Source organism: Scophthalmus maximus, chromosome 4, assembly GCF_022379125.1.
Source record: "Scophthalmus maximus strain ysfricsl-2021 chromosome 4, ASM2237912v1, whole genome shotgun sequence".
Classification (NCBI taxonomy): Eukaryota; Metazoa; Chordata; class Actinopteri; order Pleuronectiformes; family Scophthalmidae; genus Scophthalmus; species Scophthalmus maximus.
The window spans coordinates 26,927,944-26,952,402 of NC_061518.1; the positions used below are offsets into that span (position 1 = coordinate 26,927,944).

Genomic DNA, 24,459 nt, shown 5'->3' on the forward strand with positions numbered 1-24,459 from the left:
ACATCTCCCTACCCTTCCAAGAGCCTTTGTGGAATGTGAGGCAGGGAGAGCAGCAGCTGAAGACCCCCTAGCGCAGAACAGAGCAGGCATCGATGGCAACACGACGATGGTTATGTCAGATAAAGTATGAAAAGGATGTGCTGGGTTGGAGGCGGGTCGTGAAGTGAAGTGAGCTATGCTCATTTACTCAAACATTCTTTGCTCACACATGTCCCACATTGCAATGAGACAACATACCTGGGTTTTTGAGGTTGAACAACTGCGATGCATAACCCTTGCTCAGTACAGTCCATTTTCTCTGGGGGGCTCTTCCTAACACTTGATCTAAGCTCAGTTTCTGTCACTTCATTGTCTTGCAAACAGTTTGGCAAACAATCACAAACACAAGTAGACATTTGGATCAACTTTTTCTAATTACTTTTCAAATGTTCACTTGGCAGGAGCTTTGTGTGTATTCACACACTGATTCATTTATTGTGCACTTAGTGCAAAAAACCCCACAAAGAGATACTATTTGTACTGTAGCCGGCACACAACTTGTGGTTGTTGCATGACATCTGCCGCCAAGTCAGTGCATTTACATGCACAGCAGTAACCTGGGTATGGTCTTACCCCGGTTATGCCAGTTCTCCCTGTGAACATGAGCAGTGGAAAAGAATGGGAAGAATGACGGGAGTAACTCGGCCTCTGGTGGACCTTTGTGAAATTAACAACTTGGAAAGCGCAGGAGAACATGCACGGCTTTTTCAGCGCTGTACATTCCGTACATTCTCTGCGCCTCAGTAACGTTACCTGCCGTGGAGCAGTCCTCTGTATTTTAAGGTGAAGCTTTGTGTTGATGCTGTTGTTTTTGTGGCACCGTTGCTTCCTGATCTCTTTTAATTCCAGGTCAAAAACCACTGCAGGGGAGTGGGGAGGGGCAGTTATAACCTACGGAGCATGTGCGGACGCGTAACCCGAGCTTACCCCGGGTTACGGTGTGTACATGCATGAATACCCCGGTTATTGAAGGAGTTATCTAGGTCTATTAACCGCGGTATGAGAACTCCAATTTTTTCCCCGGGGTAAGTTTTTTACATGGCGTATTGCCTTAAAGCCCCAGTGTGTAATTTTTGTACTTTTCTGGCGGCATCATGGTGGTAAAGTTGCAAACCACGACTAACTGAGCATCCGACAGGGGACACTTTGTGGTGGCACACCGCTAATTCCATTTAGGTTTTCCCGCAGCGCTGGAAATTCAACGTGAATGCAGCATATTCTGGGCCGGTTTGTGCAACAACCGTATTTAATGCTGCGTTCCATTGTACCTCGGAACTCGGACCCCGGAAGTCGGGGTGGTCATTTTTTTTCCCCGACCTCCCGAGTTGCAGTGGAACCTGAACGCAGCACAACACGACGTAGCAAACATGGAGACTTACAGGGAGGTCGGGTCAACCTCATGTTACAATATTCAACTCATTCAAAGTTGACATTGGTTCTTTGTTGCAGGTGATTATACATTTAGAACACACACTTATGGACAAAATATTCAATTTCTGTGAATTAGTTATTTTGAAATATTACACACTGTGTCTTTAAGCCCGAGTATAATCGGGTTATAAAATGCATGTAAACGTACCGACTCAATGGGCCGATACTGATGAGAAATCTTTAAAGAAGAAGAATCCTTTTCTATTCTAGAATGTTATCACCCGTCAATTTGACCACTGCATTGACTTGGCATAACTGAAACTGCACCTCACTGTGGTTTAACTTACGAATGATGGGACGATAATGAAAAAACACGTGCTTCCTACTGGTTTCAGTAGTTGTAAGTTACATATTACGATAATACGCATTCAAGTAAACGAGTTGAAGAATGCTGTAATATTGACCTTTCAGTGCTTCTACCACACAGTAGACTAACTTTCGAGCAGCCTCATGGCTGCATTGTGGTGCTGTGTGTGTGTGTGTGTGTGTGTGTCACTAGTGCAGGTGGAGGTGTGGGTGTTGGTGTAGCTGACAGGTTAATTCCTCCTCTGTCGGCTCCTGGATCTGCTCCCTGCAGAGAGAGAGGAGCAGTTGGACAGCAGGTGAGCTACACGTTCACACTGACCTACAGGATTTACAAATGGCAGCAGAGGCGTCCACCTACTTGAATATGAGCTGAAGAGAGGTTTCATATCGGATCCTCTCCACATCTGTTACAGAGCAGCTGTGACTGCGGTCCCACCTGTAGATGAAGTTCTGTTCGAGAGCGAGGAGCAAAGTCATTTTTGTTGCCAAGTTTCAGATGTAGTTTTATGAGCACTAAAATTTTACAGCTAAATCTTGAAACAAAAACAGCTTGCAAATGTTTATTTTCAGCTATTAAAAGAAAAAGGGTCAAGTAAACCTTGCTAGAATGAGTTTGGGCCAGGTGACAGTTGGTGCATTGATATCTTCAGGCAGTGGAAAGTTATCGACCAGCCTGGTCTGAAGTTATTTTACGGGATTATTGATAGTGACACATACAAACGATCTGCTCGATCTGTTTCCTCTTACGACCTGGTAACTCCACCGAGGTGCAAGAGATGGGACTGTTTAACTAAAGTGAATTTAGATACATACTAAAATGCACTCGCACCGTGTGCTTTAGGTCATGAGCTGTGGCCCCCATCCTTATCTACACTAGATGTATTCGGCCACATCACTGCAGAGAACTGGAAAAGGCGTTTGCCAGCATTCAAAGACCAACACGCAATCATTGTAGAAATGTACAATGTACAAAAAAATAAAGAAGCCTAAAAAGAGTGAAACATGAGCTGTGATGTGATCTATTACAGCTGTGTTTATTTGAAGGATGCATATCTGTTCTGTCACACGTGAGACACAGAACTAAAGTGTCTAAAGTGAAACAGCATAAAAAAAAATAAGAACATGGATAAGGTGGAACTAGTAAAGAACATGTTAATATGTGTTTATGGATTTTTTCGAAGCTTTGACCTGCGCAAAATGTTCCTGGCACAGTCTGGTCGAAAGTGTGACGTAGGCAATAACATAATTGATCCTGTTTTCGTGACGCCTTTATATCGTGGTAGGAGTAAATCAGAAGACAGACTCATAAATGCAGTTTCAGCGGGACCCAACAAGTTACTTGTCATTTAATATACATCATTCCGACGTGGAACAGCAACAGGAACCTTTCGATGGAGCTCTGTTTCTAGTGTTCGTCCTGAGCCATGTTACAAATGAACGTCTGTGTACTGACCTCTAAGATGAGCGCCACAAACAGGTTGACCCACATGACGGACGAGGTGAGCCACCAACACACAAAGTAGACTTTGGCCCAACTGGGAAAATAAATCATCATCATCATCATTATTATCATAACCATCATCATCTTCATCATCATCAGTGCATGTAAAAATGTATTTTTTCTTACTCTGAGGTGTATCTGCTGTACGCCTCCATGAAAGCCTGCCAGTTGTTGACTATCATGACATTATATAGCAAAATGAGGGACGCCTACGAGAGAGGGAGGACAAGATGCTCTCTTTATATCACATAATAACACCGTTTATACATCACAAACGTACCTGTAAAACATCACTGACGGTGAAAATCCAGCAATTGTCATGAAGTGTCACAGGAAAATAATGACTTTACAAAATACATCACATGTATTATAAATGAAATAATGATGTGCTGCAACCCCAGATTTGATCCCTCGACTGTGAAGTGAGTCACACAACTCACAGCAAAGTCATCGAAGTTGTTCGACCAGTAGCTGAGCTGCTCATAGGTTCCACACTCCATGCTGAAGTTAGAGGTGATGTTCTCCATGGTGGTGTTGGAGATCACACTGGGACACACACACGGACACACACACACACACGGACACACACACACACACACACGGACACACACACACACACACACGGACACACACACACACGGACACGGACACACACACACACACACACACACACACACACACACACACACACACACACACACACACACACACACACACACACACACACACACACACACACACACACACACACACACACACAGTAACGCAGCTACATTCAGTATATTTTTGCAAAGATTTGTGGGAAGCGTAGTTCCCTCTCAGGTCTTCCTCTGCCATCAAAATACTTCTACAAGCTTCCACATCGAAACTCCATTCAAACTTTAAAATGTTCAACTGAATTAGGACATTGAATGTTTGTACAGTATTCACATATATTTCATACATTCTGAAAATAAATTGCTTTGCTCGGAAATGTTCCCACTGAAATAAATTGATGGGACCGTTCCAATCTTCTGAAGGTTTCACCACTTTCACCTCATCTTCATTCAACTACTTTCTTGAAACAATAAAAACGTTACAGTTAACAGGTCACAAGACTTTGTACAAGATGGCAGTTGTTAAGTCATAGGTCAAAAAAAGTGTTTTGTGTGGTCAGAATGATCTTGAAGTGGACAACAACGTTGTGGATGTCTGCGCCAGATGCAATGAAACTCCATTGGAGCGTTCCTTATATCTGGAGATATATCTTGAGCTATTATGAGGCCAAAAATGTGTTTTCAGAGGTCAAAGACACCTTCACCCTTGACCATGATTTGAATCAGGTCATCCCTGAATCCAAGTGACTGTTTCAGCCAAATTTGAAGAAATTCCCCGGAGGTTTCCTGAGATTATGGCATTTACAAGGATAAGATGGATGAATGTACATGGACTCAGACATCCTCCAGCCACGGTCAGTGGACATTTTTATTCAGTGAAATGTATAAGACAAATATAACACTTTTGAACTGAGTCATTAAAGCACCAGTGTGTAATTTTGGTACTTTTCTGGTTTATCTGGTGGCAAATCATAACCAACTGAGCATCCGCCAGGAGACACTTTATGGTGGCGCACCGCTGCTTTCATTTCTAGTTTTCCTGCATCGCTGGAAATTCAACGCGAAAGCGACGTATTCTGGACCGTTTTGTGCAACAACCGTTTTAAATGCTGCGTCCGAACCGCTCGGACCCGGAAGTCGGGGTGGTGATTTTTTTCTGACTTCCCAAGTCGCAGTGGAACCGGAACGCAGCACAACACGACATAGCAAACATGGCGATTTACAAGGAGGTCCCCCTAATGTTACTATATTTAACTCATTCAAAGTTGACGAAAAAACATTGGTTCTTTGTTGCAGGTGATTATGCATACATGAACACATAATTATGGATAATATATTCAATTTCTGTGAATAAGTTCTTCTAAATATTTCACACAGTAGCTTTAAGTTTTACTTCACAGAAGCAAAAAAAAAATCTGATGTTTATAAACCACACACTTGATATATCGTGTTCACAAGAATTGGCCGTGACGGACGGACAGCGCAAAAGCACAACACCTCCGACCAGTGCTGTCTCCAACGCGGGGCCATAAAAAGTCACGAGTGTTGTCCTGTTTTTGACCGACTACATATCGTGTGTTCAAACTGCAGGTGACTTCATACTGTACCTCATCTCTGGAGGAGGTTTGATGGCCCCTTCGAACAGCCAGATCCCAAACACAGCGAACACATAGTACACCACCTGCACAGAGAGCGTGAAGGAGACGTCAACCACTCCCCACCCACATTGGACTTGCTTACTTTCCATGTGAATTGCCGTGCACATAACCTCTCGGGTGAAAACCCTGTTTATACAGATGCAAACACTTCCTGTTACCTTCTCAATGCATATTCTTTATTATCATATCCCTTACTCCGCTTTGCAGTTCTTACATTTCTTTTTACAATTGTATTTCCAATATGAAAAAGTATGCTGCCGACACTCACCACCAGTATCCCTGCGAAGGCCCGGAGGTTTTTCACCAGGTCCAGCAGTGTGCTCGCAACCAAGGCCATGAGCTGGAGAACACAATGGAACGTGAGGGTCATGAGGGACACAGAAATATGTGTTTGTGATGAGGCTCCAGTTCAAAAAAGCTCTTTATCTCCTGCATTAAAGCTGTGACTCGTTTGTTTGTAGGGAAGGGTATCGTTAAGATTTTAACGATACTACTACTTTTACCAATACTACTTATCGATCCTGTACTTAAACGGTACCAGTTATCGGTTCTTTTTTAGAGAAAAAAAGAAGAAGAAAAAGAGAAAAAATTTAACAAATTAGAGCTGTTGGACTCTGACAAAGAGTCTGTTCAGGAGGATTGTGAGGATTAATAGCGAAAATACATCATTTAAATTGTGGTATGCTGTTAAACAGAACCGAGACATCAGAGCCTATCGATACTACGGTCTTTCCAAATCTTAAGGAAAAGGAAGAACAGCAGTCGCAGACGGTTCTGGTTTCACATCCCGGTTCGTACCGTATGTTACTGTTCTGATTGGACTTGACATTTCTTGACAAGTGAAGTCAGCTGAACGGCGTCCCCCTGTGTCGGCTGCATACCTTGATGTCCGGAATGATGCGCAGGAAGCGGAAGACGATCAGCATGTTGACCAAACGAATCATCTCCCACAGAGACATCAAATGGGAGGACGGGTCCCTGTCACGACACACACACACACACACACACACACACACACACACACACACACACACACACACACACACACACACACACACACACACACACACACACACACACACACACACACACACACACACACACACACACACACACACACACACACACACACACACACACACACACACACGCACACAACCGTAACCATTATAACCTAATACCTTACCCTCAGACCATGCATCTGTCTGTCTGTCAGTCTGTCTATCACATCTCGCTTCAAAAGAATGACTACAGGTTCATTTAAAATGCAAAAAGTTATTCAATTAGTTCATTTGGTATATTCCTGAGATTTCATCGTAAACATCACTGTAGAATTTCCGACATTAAACACTGATTGCGTGAAAGAGAAACTGCAGTTAAATACACAAACTTCTAAATAGTCGGAAGAAAACCAGAAAACCCACCAGTGAGCATGAGGAAGCCTGTAGGTGGCATAAATAAGGATCTGTAGACCCTGAAGGGGGGAATAAAAACACAAGATTAAATATTAAATAAGATAAAGATTCAATTTTAAAGTGATAAATAGCCACCAATCAATACTAATCTATCAAATGATACATGAACATTGTACATCACATCTTCAGCACCATAGGATGTTCTGTCTGCCACATAGTTCATTAGAGTTCATCATAGACCAATACTTTGGGAAAATATGTAATTTGATGTCAGATGAAAACATTAATATCACTATCAATGGACGTGCTGCAGAAAGAATGGGAAAGGAATGAACCTGAACAAAGCAAAATACTGAGGGTGAATACAGAGCAGTGTTACCAGTAGCAGGACGGTGAGGAAGCCATCGAAGATGTTGTTCCTGTAGGAGAGGTACCCTCTCCAACCGAAGGCGAAGATCTTCACACACATCTCAAATACGTAGTAGAGGATGAAGCACAGGTTGATGATCTGACGGTTGGACGGTGACAGAGTGACAGAGTTCAATTCACTGTTTCAACAAGGCTGAAATGATGAATTGACGCCCCAAACCCCACTGGATCCAACACGTGACCCAAAAGTGAATCGACTGTTTAAAAACCAGGAGTCTGACACCTGACCACGGACCTCAATGCTCACCTCCAACAAGAAGTTGTCTCGCTCTGCAGTCGACTTTTCTGAGTTCAATACGAGGACAGTCTGAAACACACACAAAGGTTTATAGGTAGGCATGCACCCAATGTTCAGACGAAAATAGCAAATAAAGCACTTTTGGTGAAAAGACCGAACAATTTTTTTAATGACGCGATCAAAAATCTGCAAGCGGGAAATCCCTGATGGCTGAGTAAGGGCGATGCCTACCTCCTCAAGATCTTGTTGGAAGCAAGTAAAAAGGCCTTTACAAGACATTGGCTTCAGAAAAAAAATGGCCCCACCTCCAGCCTCTTTGTCAAAATTGTTAAAGATTTACATCTTCTAGAAGAGATGACCTACTCCATACAGCTTCAAAAAGAACTGGGAGAAAACCATGGGAAAAATGGGCGAATTTATCTAGCCAATGAGTTATATCCCTCATAATTACTGTATGTTAACGTATGTGATTTGTTTTTGTACAGGGTACACTTTATAATGTAAAAAGAATTTCAAAAGCTGTCAGCGGGCAAATTAAAGACTTTTTTGGTTAAGTTATATTGGGCTTTGTTGGTATAATGTCTGCTGGAATGTAAAAAAAAAAGTTCAGTGTTAAATAAATACAAAAAATTATACTTTTGTAATAGATTTTTTTCCCTTGAAAATAAAGAAGTCAAAAGTAAAATGCACATTGAAGCTGTATAATTTATGCAATGGTGAAATAATTGGCGAAATAAATGAAAACTGTAAACTGTGTGTGTGTGTGTGTGTGTGTGTGTGTGTGTGTGTGTGTGTGTGTGTGTGTACGTAGTCTACGTATTACACATGTCTAATGTTATCTTTACGAAGTCGGTAAATACCCATAACATAAATCATAAAGTCTTAAGGTGAAGTTGTGTGCTTAGGTAAGGTTTAGGTTCAGGTTGTGTTTGTGCTCGGTAAGTAGCAGTTATGGTAAAGGTTAGAATAATTCTTCATGAAATTTGTGTAATACAAAGACAAGACTTGATGCAAATTTCATGTCCTCCACTTCAGGCGCTCAAGTTGAAATATTTGAACACCAGCAAAATATTGGCGTGATGGGATAGCCAGTTATTGTTGAGATCCTCCCTACGTCACTGTGATCAGACGCCCTGACGTCGTATCAGAAATGGAGGATAAAACTCTTGCTGCTGTGTGTGTATGTGTGTGTGTGTGTGTGTGTGTTCAGAGTAGTTTTTTTTCAGAGAAAGTGGAAGGAAGAATGGCCAAATATTTTTGCGTTATCTGTGCAAATGACGCAAATAAGCACAAATGTTCCAGCGACCAAACTCGGTTACTCGCGTCACGTAAAGGTGGGAATACACCTTTAGTTACTATAACGTCCTCTGAGGTTATGAAGACACGACTGTGTGTGTGTGCGCACATCTGCAACTTACACATATGCACATGACATTGGCCAAAGCCACTGCATTGCCAAGTATAGTGAGATAGTAGTGACTGAAGATCATCTGGAGTCTCTGCAGGACTGGAGAGTTGTACTGAGGCAGGGGAGGGTGCTGGTGGGAGGGAACACACACACACACACACACACACACACACACACACACACACACACACACACACACACACACACACACACACACACACACACACACGCACACACACGCACACACACACACACACACACACACACACACACACACACACACACACACACACACACACACACACACACACACACACACAGCTACATTCAGTATATTTTTGACTCAGAGACGTCAAACAGATGTCAGAGTAATAGACACTGTTGGAACGGGACACAGATCTACCTCCTTGATGCGATCTTTATCCAGTTCATCAAAGATCTTTCTGAACTGCTCTCGGTCCATGTGCCCCACGTCTGCGTACCGCTGCACCTCCTGAACAAAGAACCAGAGGATACATCATTCTTCTCTCAGTCGTTCCATGTGGAAACACATTGCTTCAATAAAGGTTGTGATTTATTATCAGCATTATTTTTGTTCTTGGGTACGTTTGTGCTTTATCCAAATGTTTCTTTTCTATTCAAACGTCTTATACAATATTAGTGCATTTAATAAGGTGTTTTTATCGTGAAAAGTCAGATCGAATGGGTCAAAGCGCTCTCTCTGCTAGTGACCCACTGAACTGCTACTGTGTTTCATGTGAACATGAGTGACGTTGATCCTCTCAGGAGTTTTGCATGTTTTTTTCCCCCTTTATCCAGTATAGGGAAGCACGATAACACGATAACATCGGCACGTTATCGGCATCGGCCCATAATGACTTTAAAATTAAATTTCGGCAAAAAAAATGCAATATCGTGCACACCAAGTAGGACGGGAGCTGCTTATATTTTTTGCAATTTATGTTATTTTGTTTGCACATCTGCAGTGCAGGTTGAGCCCAGATATAAGTTAATAATTTTTTTCTCTCAAATTATTTCTTTACTATTTTTCAAATATAACAATAACACATTTAAATGGATACAGACATAATAATACCACTACTACTACTACTACTACTAATAATAATAATAACTAACTAATAAAAAAAGTTAATTAAAACAAATAGAAAAATAGGTTAATAGAAAAAGATCAGCCATGGTCACAAAGCATATGTCTCTTTTTCATACAGTAGAGTCAAATCAAGATCAGCAGGCTAGGTCGTAGTCAGAGGTTACCATGTTCTCAGAAATATGTCCAACTTATTTCTTAGGATATTGTTCGAGACGTAAATTTTCTCTCAAGATTTGTTTAAACAAACAGAATGTTGGCGGCTTTTAGGCGTTCCAGTTCAACAAGACACCTTTCTTTGCCACATAGGATATTATTATATTATTATATTACCAGTTCTTTTCACTGACATGGGGTCCTGAATTAATAATTGTAAAGATTTTTAAAGAACATCAACGGGCTTCGTGTTTTCAGATAATGTTGAGTTGAAGCTGTAGTCTGATCAGTACTCATTTAGGCACACTTACTGTGAAAGTACACTGTTATTTTATTTGCGTTGAATTGCTTTTCCAATGTTCCCTAAGAACAGAAGTTATGTTTAGTTACCTTGTCATTGGTTGAGGGTTATATTGTTATGATTGTCTCAGGGAGAGCGTCATCCAAGCCTGTTGTAAGTTGGATGTATCTTACTTTTTTCCTTTAAAAGCAATTGTCATAAATAAATATGGCGTGTTTTACATAATGCAAGTTTAGGGAAGTTTTGCTTATTTTGCACAAGGAATGAATATTTCTATAATTTGAAGCTTGGTATGTTATGTCTGCATTTGCCGGTAGGCCAATACGATAAGAGTGATGCATAATAATATGTTCATTCCACTACAGAAGAGACTTGATGATCCCTGCAATTAGGGGTGTGGGGAAAAAAAGGAGTATATATTTATATATAGCGGTATCGATAATTGTATTGGCTATCTTCAGTTCGTAATGTTCTTGTCTTTTATCCCAATTTTCTTAATTTATAACCACATTCGAGGGACGACATTCGACTGTGTTACACGTTGAATCAGCTCGCTGGCAATGCCAACGGTAAAACAACCTTGTTACTCCGCCGCCCATTCGTTTATTACTCAAAAATAGAACCTTTCACGTACTGAAGCTGCACAGGAACACAACCTGAATTCACAAGTCAGAATATACAGGGATGAAGTTGCACCAAATATTAAACAATAAAACAAACATGCAACTGGTAAATGGCGCTTACAATAATGGTTATCGGACCAAATGAGTGGACCAAAAATCCAGTATGGAGCATCTCCGAGTAACAGATATGAGAAAATCAAATCAAATATCACCCGACAGACTGCATGCTGCCACAGTCCTGCTAGTGTTCAAGACTTTTAGTAACTGTCAGTTAAAGCTACAGTGTGTAATATTTAGAAGAACCTATTCACAGAAATTTAATATATTGTCCATAACTGTGTGTTCATATATGTATAATCACCTGCAACAAAGAATGGGTGTTTTTTCTTCAACTTTGAATGAGTTAAATATAGTTACATGAGGTGGACCCGACCTCCGTATAAGTCTCCATGTTTGCTACGTCGTGTTGTGCTCCTTTCCGGTTCCACTGTGACTTGGGAAGTCGGGAAAAAAATCACCACCCCGACTTCCGGGGTCCGAGTTCCGAGGTATAAATAGTATTAATAGTAAATCTATGGGTTTCATGGGATGCAGCATTAAAAACGGTTGCAGAAAACGGTCCAGAATACGTCGCATTCGCGGTGGAATTAGCGGCACGCCACCATAAAGTGTCCCCTGTCAGTTCCTCAGTTGTTGCGGTTGCAACTTTACCGAGAGGACGGGTTCACTGTTTCTCAAATTGGTCTTAAAACATAAAATAATAGTCACGAACCCTGAGACAGTTAATGTCACATGATTTTCTCCTCTTGTTATGAACGTCGCAAAAAAAAAGGAGTATTTTTCATGAAGTCTCTCCTGATTGAAATAACATGAACGACGGCTCAGTGTGACATCACCCAGCCTGAACAACACCAGGAGCCTGGAAGTGTCTTTCATTAGTTGTAATATTTAAACCTCTGAAATGAGGGACCTTTGAGGATCTTTGAGTGTGTGTGTGTGTGTGTGCAGAGTTATGTTGAGTGTGTGTGTGTGTGTGCAGAGTTATGTTGAGTGTGTGTGTGTGTTGAGTGTGTGTGTGTGTTCTGACCGTGGTGATGGCTGCTCTGCAGTAGGTCTTCATCTGGACTCTGGACATCGCCTCCAGCACCGCATCGACACCAACCTGCTCGTCCCTGACATGTCCAACAACACAACTGAGAACCTTGTGTGTGTGTGTAGGTGTGTGACACATCAAATATTCAGCACTTTCAAATACTTTTATAAATGAAAACCATCCAAACAAAGCCTAACAAATGACTTCTAATGCTGTATTATGAATTTTTTCATAGTCAAGACTGGGATGTAGTGTATTTGATGACAGGTCTGTCATTTGGAACAGCCCTGAGCTAGTACGTCGAATAACTAGGATATTTTATCTATGTATACAGTATAAATAATATGTCATATTTATTATGTATTTTTTAAACATTTGCCCTTTCATTATTTATAAATAATGTCAATCCTACATAGGAACTGTTGTGGATTTTGGCTATCCTCCCTTGAGAAACTGTTAAGACGAGTATTCTCAGGCAAGCAAGGTCAACCTGTCTGTGGCATGCCACAAAAATCATCGAGCAGCTGAAGTCTCTCTCGACGTCTTGTAAAAATCAGCGAATATTTCCTCACGGCTCGCTAGTTGTTTCATTTAATTAATAAAAGAGTTTACAGGTAAGCTGGGATTTCTGGTGTTTTATTTGAAATTTTGACATCTTTAAGAAGATATATTTTTCTTATTTATTACCAAAAAACATCTCAAGATGGTTGTAAAGGTGTTTTTAAGGAGCTCTGCAAAGAAACAGGTCAACTTTGGCCTATCTAATTAATATGTTATGAGCCTCTCTTCTGATTGGCCGAACAGTTTTCTGCGGACGCACGGCCAGGCCAGCAACCTCCTCTGTTTACCTTGTGTCTGTTCACCGTGCTCAAAGCACCAGCTCTGGCCGCGCTGTCCCGATACGAGGCAGCTTCTGCCCTGGAGAAACTATCTCTCTGCTCCCCGATTACGCAAAATTCATCGGTAACCGGTGTCGGCGGCGGCCCGCTTGGCGGAAGACGCCAGAGCGATCTGCTGAGCTGCTGCTGGGGCAGAGAAGCGGCAGCTACTGCGTGTCGCCGGTGAAGGAGCGGGCGGACCGGCCGCGGACCGGAACACAACAACCTGTGTCTCAGCCCCAGCAGCAGCTCCACGTCGCAGGCAGCGGCCGACACCGGTTACCGATGAATTTTGCAAAGTTAAAATAATTCTGAGTTAGTAATCCATAGGAACCCTGTGCAATGATGTAGCTTCCTGATTTTTCTCGTGTTGTAGATCGCTCAGCAACGGAATGACGGGTGAGCGCTGGGGGCAAGGCTGAGGCCAGTGACTGTGACGCTATAACATCACAATTATGCGGAGGTCCTGGGGCACCATAAAATAAAAAAGTATATGCTGAATGCAGGCTGTGTGTATTTGTCTGTTTATTGACCGTTTTGACACTTTTACGGTACTTACAGACCCTAGACCTTATTTCTTATGAAAAAAGCCAGGAAATCTAAATTTAGACAATATGGGCCCTTTAAACGTGATTCAGCAAGATGGCAATGACAGGATCACATGAGCTTATTTGACGCTGAAGCTAATCAGAGGATCGGTAGTGGGGCAGGTCTTCTTCCACCATTTGCCCTGATAGGACAGAGTGAGTTTGTTTGGTGGGACGGTGCCTGGGCGACTTCCGGCTTTCAGACTTTGTGAAACCTCGTAGTTTTAAAAAATATTCCAGCGCAAATTTTTAAACATGCATTGCAGCTACACCACTATTTCAGGAAAGCGTGTGTGTTGGTTTTAAGCGTTTTTTGGAATCAGGTCCATTGTTTTAATCCAACATAATTCCTGGTAAGCCGCTTAAACAGGGCACCTTGTCAAACTTTTAGCGTGATTTTGTTGTGTTTGTGCATTACTCAGTGGAATGTTGGGCTCCCCGGCAGCCGAGGACTTGGAAAGCAGCACGGATCCCCAGTCTTCTCCTGATGATGGACGTCTGGACCGACATCTGGACCAAAAACACAAACAGACAAGTTTACGGTTTACTTTTTAGACTTTGACGTCCTCCATGTGACAATCTGCAGGAATCTGAGAGAATGGACGTAAAAATCCCCGGAAACATTTGTTACTGATTCCTAGAACCCCGAGGAAGTCGATTACAAACAAAGGTTATTGGTTTAAATATCAAGCAATATCATCTGCCATCATGAGTATCATTCCAGCCAAAGTGTTCAGAGGCCAGCGGCAGAAGACTGTGCTTATAATAACTGCAGGATAATTGCTACAGTATGTGCATGACTCACGAGCAAATATCCCCTGAACTGGTTATAAATGATGGCTGTCAGAAGGTTCATCAAACAGTAGGTTCCTGCAAGGAAGCAAAAAACAAAATTTACCTCAGCATGTCTCACTAAAAGCAAACGTGAAACAATATTCTACTATCACTATAATATTCTACTATCACTATCAAGTCTCTCAGAGCGACTGCTCACCGATCACACTGAAGGTGACAAAGAAGACGGCGTAGCCTCTGTTCAGCGAGTAGGCGGGGATCATCACTGTAAATAAAAGAACAGACGATCAGACCATGAGTGAGAGGTCATGATGGACAAAAGTCGAGGTCGTACCGTCTGGGTTGTTGGCTGTGGTGAGCAGCACCAGTAGAGAGGTGAGAGACTGAGGCAGGTCTCTGAAGTGTAACTCCCACTCCCCGTTCCTCTTCGGATCCTGATCAGAAACACAGAGACGTGAGTCGGCTGTACTCATGGTGTACCGTCTGCGCAGGATGTTTATAAAGTACTGACACGTCTGACATTTCTTCCAAGCTTCTCAAAATGTAGAGCTTTCTTTCTCTGATTTCAGCTTCTTAAATGTGAATATTTTCTGGTTTCTTTGCTCCTCTGTGACAGTAAACTGAATATATTTGGTGTGTGAACAAAACAAAAAAATAATCTTGGGGGTTTTGGAAACACAATCCACATTTTTCACCATTTTATGGCCCAAACAACTAATCGATTAATCGAGGAAAACAATCGACAGATTAAACGATGATGAAAATAATCTTTAGTCACAGCCCTAAATTTAATAAAAAGGAATTAAGTCTATTTTTCATTTTTATATGTGATGTCATTTGGAAGGATTTTTTTTACTTTTCTGGCAGCATCTGGTTTTAAAGTTGCAAACCGCAACCAACTGAGCACCTGGCAGGGGACACTTTATGGTGGTCCCGCGAATTCTATTTCCTGGTTTCCCACGGCGCTGGAAATTCAACGGGAATGTGACGTATTCTGGACCTTATTTAATGCTGCGTTATGCAGTTATGGACAATATATTAAATTTCTGTGAATACATTCTTCTAAATATTACACACTGTAGCTTTAAATATCAGAGTCTTTTTTCACACTATCGACACAAATGACACAATGTGCTCGTGCAATATTGTATATTCACAATGCGAACTCACATCCGTTTTAGCAAACAGGAGCATGCCGATCATGGTGAAGAGGCAGAGGTGGAGCGCCAGCAGCAGGATGACGCTGCATAGACACAATACACAGAAATTGGATCAGTTTCTTCATCTTCCCCCGAACCAAAAGGTTCAGCGGTTTGATTCCCCTGATCAACTGGTCCGCATGTAGAAGTGTCCTTGTGCAAAAGACACAGAACCCCAAGTTTCCCCCTAAATGCAAATGATGTGGGACCGAAAAGTGCAGAATATAGGAGTTTATGTATGTATGACTGTGAGACTGTAACTTGCAGTGTAACCACTGATAAAATTAAATTAAATGAAATAAAATGAATGTGGCACCTTTACTGGTGTCTACACTGATGGCTGAGATTACATAAAACTCACAAATAAAAAAGGTTGATGTTTTTACAGATTGTTCTTCTTTTAACTTTAACTTTTAGCTTTAACTAACTTAAACTGTGTCTAAATGCTTTTTTTTACATTCCTGTTGTAAAATCACAACTTTATTCTTGTACATTTACGACAGTATTCTCATAATATTACGACTATATTCTGTTAAAATTAGGACTTTATTCTTGTAAATTTATGACTTTATTCTCATAATATTCTGACTTTATTCTTGTAAAATAAAGAATTTATTCTAGTAAATTTACGACTTTATCCTCATAATATTATGACTTTATTCTTGTAAAATTATGACTTATTCTTATAAATTTATGACTTTATTCTCATATTACAACTTTATTCTCATAATATTAAGACTTTATTCTTGTAAATTAACTACTTTATTCTCATAATATTCCAACTTTATTCTTGTAAAATTACATTATTCTTGTAAAATTACAACTTTATTCTTGTAAACGTACGACTTTATTCTCATAAAATTACGACTTTATTCTTGTAAATTTACAACTTTTTTCTCATAATATTACGAGTTCATTTGTGTAAAATTACGACTTTATTCTTGTAAATTTATGACTTTATCCTCATAATATTACGACTTCATTCTTATATAATGACGACTTTATTCTTGTAATATTACAACTTTATTCCGTTAATATTACAACTTTATTCTCATAAAATTAAAAATGTATTCTTTGATTATTCTCAGAATATACTTGCAGTATAAGCGAGTCCCATACCTGGCAATCTCTGGCAGCGTTCTCTTGATGCACTTCAGTGTCTTCTTCATCAGGGTGGAGTTCTGCAGGAGGAAGAAGGGCCGGAGGAGTCGCCGCACTCTCAGTCTCTGATTCATAATGAGACAAGACAAGACCACTTGTTGAAACTTGTTGGCCGTGACTCACTCACGATCAGTGCAAGGTCACTCGGCTTTCTCATTACAGGTTTGAAGTTGTGGTCTAAGAAGTTTGAACTTGGCGAGACGATGTAGGAGCAATTGGAAACGGAGACAGCGGCGTTATTGCTAATATTCATTTGAAAAAGGAATCAAGGTTATCCTTTGTTAGCATTGCAGCATTTTAGCAGTTGCCTCTTTCAGTTGTTTTCTATAGGCAATAAGCCTTTTTCATGCTGCTTAAGCACCTCATGTTTTTCACCGTAATTGTACACTAAAAGGATGTATTCTGCCGCCAGACAGCCGTTTACTTTTACCTATTAGTTTTGTAAAAAGTAGTACACTTGTAAAAAAAGTGCAAAAGTAAATGTCTGTCTGGCGGCAAACTAAAGCAGTTAAAAAAATACATTATTTAGCGTACTTTTTTTTTTTTCAGGAAGTGAGGAGGAAGAAGAGAAGACGGCCTCACCTCATCACACACCATGCTGACAGACAGCACCCAGTCGATGATGGAGAATGAAAGGACGACGGTGTAGCCAATTAGCCATTTGCCCTTCCTGAATTCGTCCCAGCCAATCAAGTAGCTCTGAGGAAAGAACAGACGGCGGTGAAGCGATCTTAGCATCCAATATCCACGGAGCGAATGTTTTCCACCCGGCCCGTGCTTACCTTGACGGCGAGGTCAAGGCAGAAGATGAGGAGACAGACCATCTCAATGCTCTCGGTGAAGCCACAGGGAGGCTCCCAAGGCGGAGAGCGGTGACGGCCGTCGGACGAGACGGACAGGGAGGACGGACGCTCCACAAAGGCCAGCAACAGCAACGCTGCGATGGTCAGACCCAAGCCCCTGAGGACAGGAGGACATGGATACGTGGACAAACGGGTTGAGCAGCAGCAGAATCATCAAGGAATCGGTTTGTTTTACTGAGTGACGATGAGGTTTACACATCACATTCTAGGAAATACATTCATGAGTTAGATGAGTAAGCCTAGCCGAGCACACCGGCTGGAAATATCATAGCTGTCCCGGTTCTTTCCAAGGGGAACTGACGACGAAAAAAGAATTCATCGACAGTTGATGGACGAAAGAAAGAATTACAGAGCTGGATAGCGTCCTTCAACTGATGGTGTGCGATGTGCTGCACTTCACCTGATCGTACCCCGTCAGCCGAGCGTTAAAAAGAGACGGAACGGGCATTCTAGGTGCAGAGTGAGCGCCATTCTCCCGAGTACAAGTCAGTGTACCGTCCAAATGGTTTTAAGGTGAAAACACTGACATAAAAGAGCATTTATTTACCTTTGGACAGTACCACACCAACTCTTTCCCTCTGCCTTCAGACGTTATGCGAAGCTCTTGTCATCAAACTCTCAGCAAAAACAGAAGCCTAATTCCCAAAATGTAGAATTATCCCAATATGAACAACGGGAAACTTGCTGTACAAGTTCAGTCCTGTCAAGCTATTTTCATGATCCTCAATTCAGAGGCTGACAAAAGTCAAATTAGTCCTGGGTGCTCCAGTATGTCCAAAACCAGAGACAGCTAAACCTAGGTGTAATTATTACATTTTTTACAATTATTAAAGAGACACTGCATACTTACAAAACTGTAAATTGAATAATATGATTGTACCACGATGAAACATCATTAAATACACATTTTTCTGACCAAAAAAATACTTTAAAGTACACTTTATCGTTGGACTTCTAATTCCATGTTGTTTCATTCTGGTCGTTTCTCTGTTCTGTTTCGTTACATTCTTGTGGCCGTTGCACAATCCATTAATATGTTTTTGTCGTTAAATTGTCTAGTTTAAATTCGAAATAAACTTATTTGCCTACGTTTGTGCAGGTCTGCTCCTATTATACTATTTTTAAGCGCAATAAATTACAGATTAGTCTCGTGCCTGTCGACATTAGCAAACTACGTCATCCGAAATATTGAACAAACACTCTACTATACTTTAAAAAAAGGGTTAGCATTTATCCTCACCATAATTCATAACTTTCTGATAAGAATAAGGAGAAATAGAATCGCCAGACCGAAAAACTAGCAAGTAAAAGCAAGACAGTCAAATTGTAAAGATGAAGAGATGAAGACGATACGCGGCCTGTGCATTTATATTTAGAATACAATTTAAAACCCACCACATTCAAACACAGATTAAACCGGTGACTCGGACAGCGTAGGTCCCTGTGCACCGTTCACCAACCGACAGCATTTACAGGTCCGAAAAAAACGTATAGTTGGACTAAGAATGAGTGAAAGTGTAAGATCAGTCATCCAACAGTGTTATACAGGAAAGGAAAAGGCCGAGATATCACAACCGATACATGAGCGATTGACATGGGAGGGAGCCCGGGAACAAGGTTTTTTAAGCATGGTTCCATTCCATTAAAGCAGGAACACATTTGAAGAGGGGGTGAGATCAAATTAGACACAATGTCATCTATTGTTTCTTGAGCGCTGCGTGGTCCTTTTCGGATTTTATCGTTCTATCGCACTACAGACTTTTCACGTTACAGAGCTTTACTAAGTTTTAACCTTTCTCTTTTATGTCTTTCATATGGTCTATTGGTGAAGGAGGGGGGGTAAAAATAATTCAACAGAGGTGGTGATATGTAGAACAGAAAGGGGGGATATCCCACACATCCCCCCAGCCTTGACACGGAAGCAGCCACCTTTAATGTCCTTTGTGAAAAAAGGCAGACTGCCGACGAGGATCTGCGATGCTGAGCAACAGCGTCTGTACCTGCAGGTATGAGGCCACTTAAACTCCCTTATTCAAACATGAACTCAAACATATACAGTTTGTTTTTTTCAAACTTACCACTGGCATATCCGCGAGTAGTACCATCGATACAGGCAGAGCGAACTGGCGTCTACTCTGTGGTTGATGGACCGGTACTGTAAGCAAACAAATCAACTTTATTACAGTAGCACTTACTTTTCTTTTTTTACAACACAGCAAAACAAGGAGCAAAGAAAACGTGTAAACCACAGCAAGCCACTGTATTTAGTTGGAACAGCGTGTCCCCTGTCCCAGAGTCCAGGAGCAACATCAGCAAGAGCAAGACGCCATTCAGTTTCTGTAGACTCTGTGTCATTACAGTAGCTGAGGTGTGGCGTCACAAAAACACTGACTGGCGTTTCGACTCTTTACACTGAGGGCAGGATCTCAATTTTTGCAATTTTGTTCCTTAGCTTAAAAAATTCCCGTGCCACAGAACACACTGAGGACATTCCACAGAAGACTCCATGGTGCGGCCTCCCCTCAAAAAATATACTAAACTGTATTTTTGTTATTAATGACCTAAAGAGAGTTAAGTAGGGACATTCATTGCGCTTACCTGTATGGCATCCTCTATGAAGACAACAGCTTGTTGAACGTAGAGGTCATCATCCCCTGTGGACAGTGACAGAGGAGAGAGTAACAGCACCATCTCAAAAACCTCCACAGATCCCAACAGGTGCTCTGAGCACTGCGATCTTCACTGTCCTGGATCGAGACGGGGCTCCCGCTCAAGAGGAGATCAGAGGCTGCTCCCAGACGAACACAGACGGGAAACATGTTGAACGTGTGGATCTGAGGAACTGGTTGGACAGGAGCTGAGCTGAAGGGTTTGTGTTTGTTTTTTTCTCGAGGCAAAACTGGGAAAAGGCAGGACCTGGGAATCACCTGAGCGCCGCGGTGAGGGTGTGGCTCACGAGCCTGAACATCTACACGAGGACATCAGCCGCTAATAAATCCTCGCCACAACCCAACAACACGACGCACAGACGACGACGTCATTTGACTCAGTTAGATTAGTTGGTTTGAAGTATTAGTAGGGATGAATATCCTTACTAATACTGACAACAGTTATAATTTTGGTCAATATAACCGAGATGGTAAAATGTCATACCGTATAAGTATTAGGGTTTAGCGCATGGTAGATATGATTGGCTGAAGAAGCCCTCTGGGACATGAGCCATGTGGGGATGTCAAAGCGGGGCCGGCCCATGGCATGAGCGAACTAAGCGGCTGCTTGTGGCCCCAATGTAACTATAGGCACGATACAACAATAGTCAGACAGACAGTTGGTGGAAAAGGCAGGAGCGTATGGAGTTAAAGATAAAAGCAATTTGTCACCCAAAAAAGGGGCAGATCAAATTCTACTTAGGGCCCCGTATCAGGACGGGCTGTTTCAAAGTATCGGCCAGGGTTAAAGTCACACAGTTCACTAGTTCACACCTGAACCACGTGTCAGATCTCACTTCCCCGCTCATTATGGTGAATGCAAATAAGCACACACATCATTTCTGTTGACAAAGACAAACAGTTCTTTTGTGAGGGAGACAAGTGGTTCTAAGACGTCCGTTTTCAGTACAAAATCTAAAACATTTTTTCAAGCAAAATACAAAAAACTAATTTTTGGGCTGTCCTCGTCTGAATGAACCTCCTGCCAATAGATGCACAAAGTTTCAAACCATACTGCTCTTTATTGTTCTTGTGCCATTATGACAATCAAGCTACTTTGACTCTGACTTCATACCGGAGGACTCATTCATCATATTTGGGTTCAACGTTGATATAATACGTAAATACTCGAGGCAGAGGTTTCATCTGATGTGACCTGGGCCTCGAACACTGGTTCTGAATTTGATCATTTGATCATTTGATGCAAAAGAAAGGAGACTAAGTCTATCATCTATCGTACACTACAAGCTTGTTCCACAGCTGTCGGGGGACTGTTCAGTGTGACTGTATGTTTCCACGCAGCACTCGCACAGATACAGACATGATGACTCAGTTGTGGCTACGCACTCACACATTTAGTGCTGATGCTTCAGCAACACTGCCGCACCACCGCAACAACGGACAAACAACGGGAGATGACACGAATGAACGAAACAAAATGTAACCGTCAGAATATTCCCCCCTCTACTCTTCTCATCACTTACCCCAGAAACAATATTATATTGTTATATATGTAAGAATGAATTAATATGGCCCACAACATGGTATAAGTTGATATATTAGTAAATCAGTTTTAGTTATAATTCTTTTGCCCTTTTTGGAATCAAGTAAGATTGCAGACGTCGTCGTTCTGTTAAAGTGATGACATTCTATAATGACATCTATAACATCAATTTTGAAAGGACAAATTATATTTGGTTCACTGCACCTCAGTTCTCTCAAAGGCTGTACGAGCTTCAATCAATTTTCAATTTTCAGTTTTCAGATCCATTTTGCAAAAGGATTTACTCGTGATCTGTAGCCGAACTTTTCATAATTTCATCCAGGAAGAAAGTGTCTGTCTGTTAATAGCATAAAAAAGAAATGTATATATAATAAAGTGAAATTACTTTTTCAAAGTCCCCTGCACAGGACCACAATGTAAAAGTGGTGCAGTAACTAAACTTTAGCATGAAAGTTGTGTTCAGGTCATTATTAACTATGGTGAATAAACCTAAATACTAAATCTTACAACTGAAACAAGTAGTTAATTGACAGCGGCCAGAAATAAATATTAGCTGCTTATCCCTGTTTGACAGCATTGTAAACTGAATATCTTTACATATAATACAATAATCTTTACACATAGGATGGAAGGAGGTTCTTTCTTTTATTTGAAACTAACAACATGAAGATACCATGTTTTGTTTTGAAAAAAAAATTGGAAATAGCCATTTTTCCTGTTTTGTTGTCAGAATTCAAAATTTAAAAATGAACTCAATTGTTTCCCTGTTCAACTGAAGGATGAAGAAGGGCACACAGGTGACTGGGAAGTTAAAGTCTTTTACAGAATACAAGCCATATGGAGAATTGCCAAATTCCATGACGAGGGGACCTCACAAATTCATCAAATTCCATCGGATGAGCAGTTACACTTTCTGGATTTATTAGCAGGATGTGTCAAAAGGGCAGGAATGAGACGTGCTCGCTGGACTAATATTTTTGTGGGCTTCACATAGTGGCTTTCATGTACTTAGGCTACTCCCTCTTTAAATATTTACAGTGTCTGTCATCAAATACAAGCAGTTCAACAGATTGAAATTGAAATGTGTTTGCTGCAACTATTGATTATTTTCATGATCAATTAATCTGTCGATTATATTCTCGATTAATCACTTAGTTGTTTGGTCAATAAAACATCATAAAATTGTGAAACATGTCGGCTGTGTTTCCAAAAACCCCAAGATGATGTTTTGTTTTGTCCACACACCAAATGTATTTACTTTACTGTCACAGAGGAACAAAGAAACCAGAAAATATTCAGATTTGAGAAGCTGAAATCAGAGAATTTAGACTTTTTTTTCTAATAAAATCTACTTGAACCAATTAATCGTTTATCAAAGTAGTTGGCAATTAATTTAGTAGTCGATTGCTGATCGATTAACTGTTGCAGCTCCACGTCTAACAAAGTTCAGTGTGTTGTTATGGATAAAACAAGCTGTCTGATTGGGAGCTGTCTTCGAGGCATGTTGAAAGTTGCTCACATATTAATGCATCAGTGATAATATTCCGCGATAAGGATAAAAACTGTAACAGGCCGGGTTGGACGACTGGCAACTGGGGGCCACGGGTCCTGGGTCACGATTCAGTGTGTAATTGATTTTGGTCATGTGATTGTGACGTCCAACTGGATTACAACTGAAGTCTCATTAAATGAGTTATTATTTATCGTATAATATACTCGTATGGTGAAGGTATAAACGTGCTCAGGTGAGGAGCCGGTTTTATTTTGAATAAGCCTCCATTTCTGCTGAGAATACTAATGTGTACTCGACTTGAAGTGGCGCTGGGAATGTAGCACACGTGACTCAACACGGAAGGCGCGACCGTTCTCCGTCGCGTCGCGTCACGTCGCCCCGCCCACTCACTCACCTGCTCCGCTCTCGACTCTGCACGACCCCCCGCCGGCGACCGAGTACGACGGCCGCCTCCTGCCGGGGGCCCCGTCGGGCCCCGCGACCGGACGGCCTGGGTGGGAGCCATAGTCCTGCGGGGCTGCGTTTACGGACTCGCCCAGCAGAGTGTCCGTTTCCATCCAGGAAGTGAGCCCTCGGAGCGGTGGTTTGGAGTTCGTCCGTCCGGTCCGCGTCGACACAAAAGTCGGAGTGTGTCGCGCCTCTCGCACACAGGCGGGGGAATGTGTTGTGTTTAGGAAGTGGCCGCCCCGCTCCTCTGCCCCCCCCCGTCCGCGAGTATCACTTTACACCAGTCATTTTAAAAACACGTTGACTCCTCCCCCCTCGCGGGACAGCCTGACTGACAGCAGAGGGAGGGAAGACAGAGCGGCTGGAAGAGCACCGCGTGAGGAACATGTACCTGAACACATCTCAATGTTCTCTCTCTGGAACATGTATTTGAACACATCTCAATGTTCTCTCTCTGGAACATGTACCTGAACACATCTCAATGTTCTCTCTCTGGAACATG

General features: G+C 41.7%; 1 protein-coding gene across 1 annotated transcript; it reads right to left on the bottom strand.

Moving 5' to 3' along the window:
• Window positions 1–1,227: 1,227 nt before the first annotated feature.
• On the bottom strand, window positions 1,228–24,459 carry tpcn2 (two pore segment channel 2). Its single transcript, XM_047331573.1, has 25 exons — window positions 23,905–24,459; window positions 20,384–20,439; window positions 19,864–19,940; window positions 17,705–17,882; window positions 17,505–17,621; window positions 16,881–16,987; window positions 15,733–15,805; window positions 14,897–14,996; window positions 14,762–14,827; window positions 14,573–14,637; window positions 14,186–14,277; window positions 12,297–12,381; window positions 9,425–9,514; window positions 9,032–9,151; window positions 7,623–7,682; window positions 7,326–7,454; window positions 6,956–7,005; window positions 6,413–6,509; window positions 5,800–5,871; window positions 5,481–5,554; window positions 3,718–3,823; window positions 3,404–3,486; window positions 3,230–3,311; window positions 2,135–2,226; window positions 1,228–2,041 (listed from the first exon to the last, which is right to left on the bottom strand). The coding sequence occupies exons 1-25, from the start codon at window positions 24,065–24,067 to the stop codon at window positions 1,966–1,968; spliced, it is 2,310 nt and encodes a 769-aa protein (XP_047187529.1). The 5' UTR covers window positions 24,068–24,459; the 3' UTR covers window positions 1,228–1,965.

Bases quoted from the DNA above. Each gene is read 5' to 3' on its own strand.
- tpcn2 (XM_047331573.1), bottom strand. From the start codon at position 24,067: ATGGAAACGGACACTCTGCTGGGCGAGTCCGTAAACGCAGCCCCGCAG. The intron at 3,824-5,480 runs GTACAGTATGAA...TGTGTGTCCCAG, and splicing joins AAACCTCCTCCAGAGATGAG to TGTGATCTCCAACACCACCA. The intron at 3,487-3,717 runs GTGAGTTGTGTG...CCTCTCTCGTAG, and splicing joins ACAACTTCGATGACTTTGCT to GCGTCCCTCATTTTGCTATA.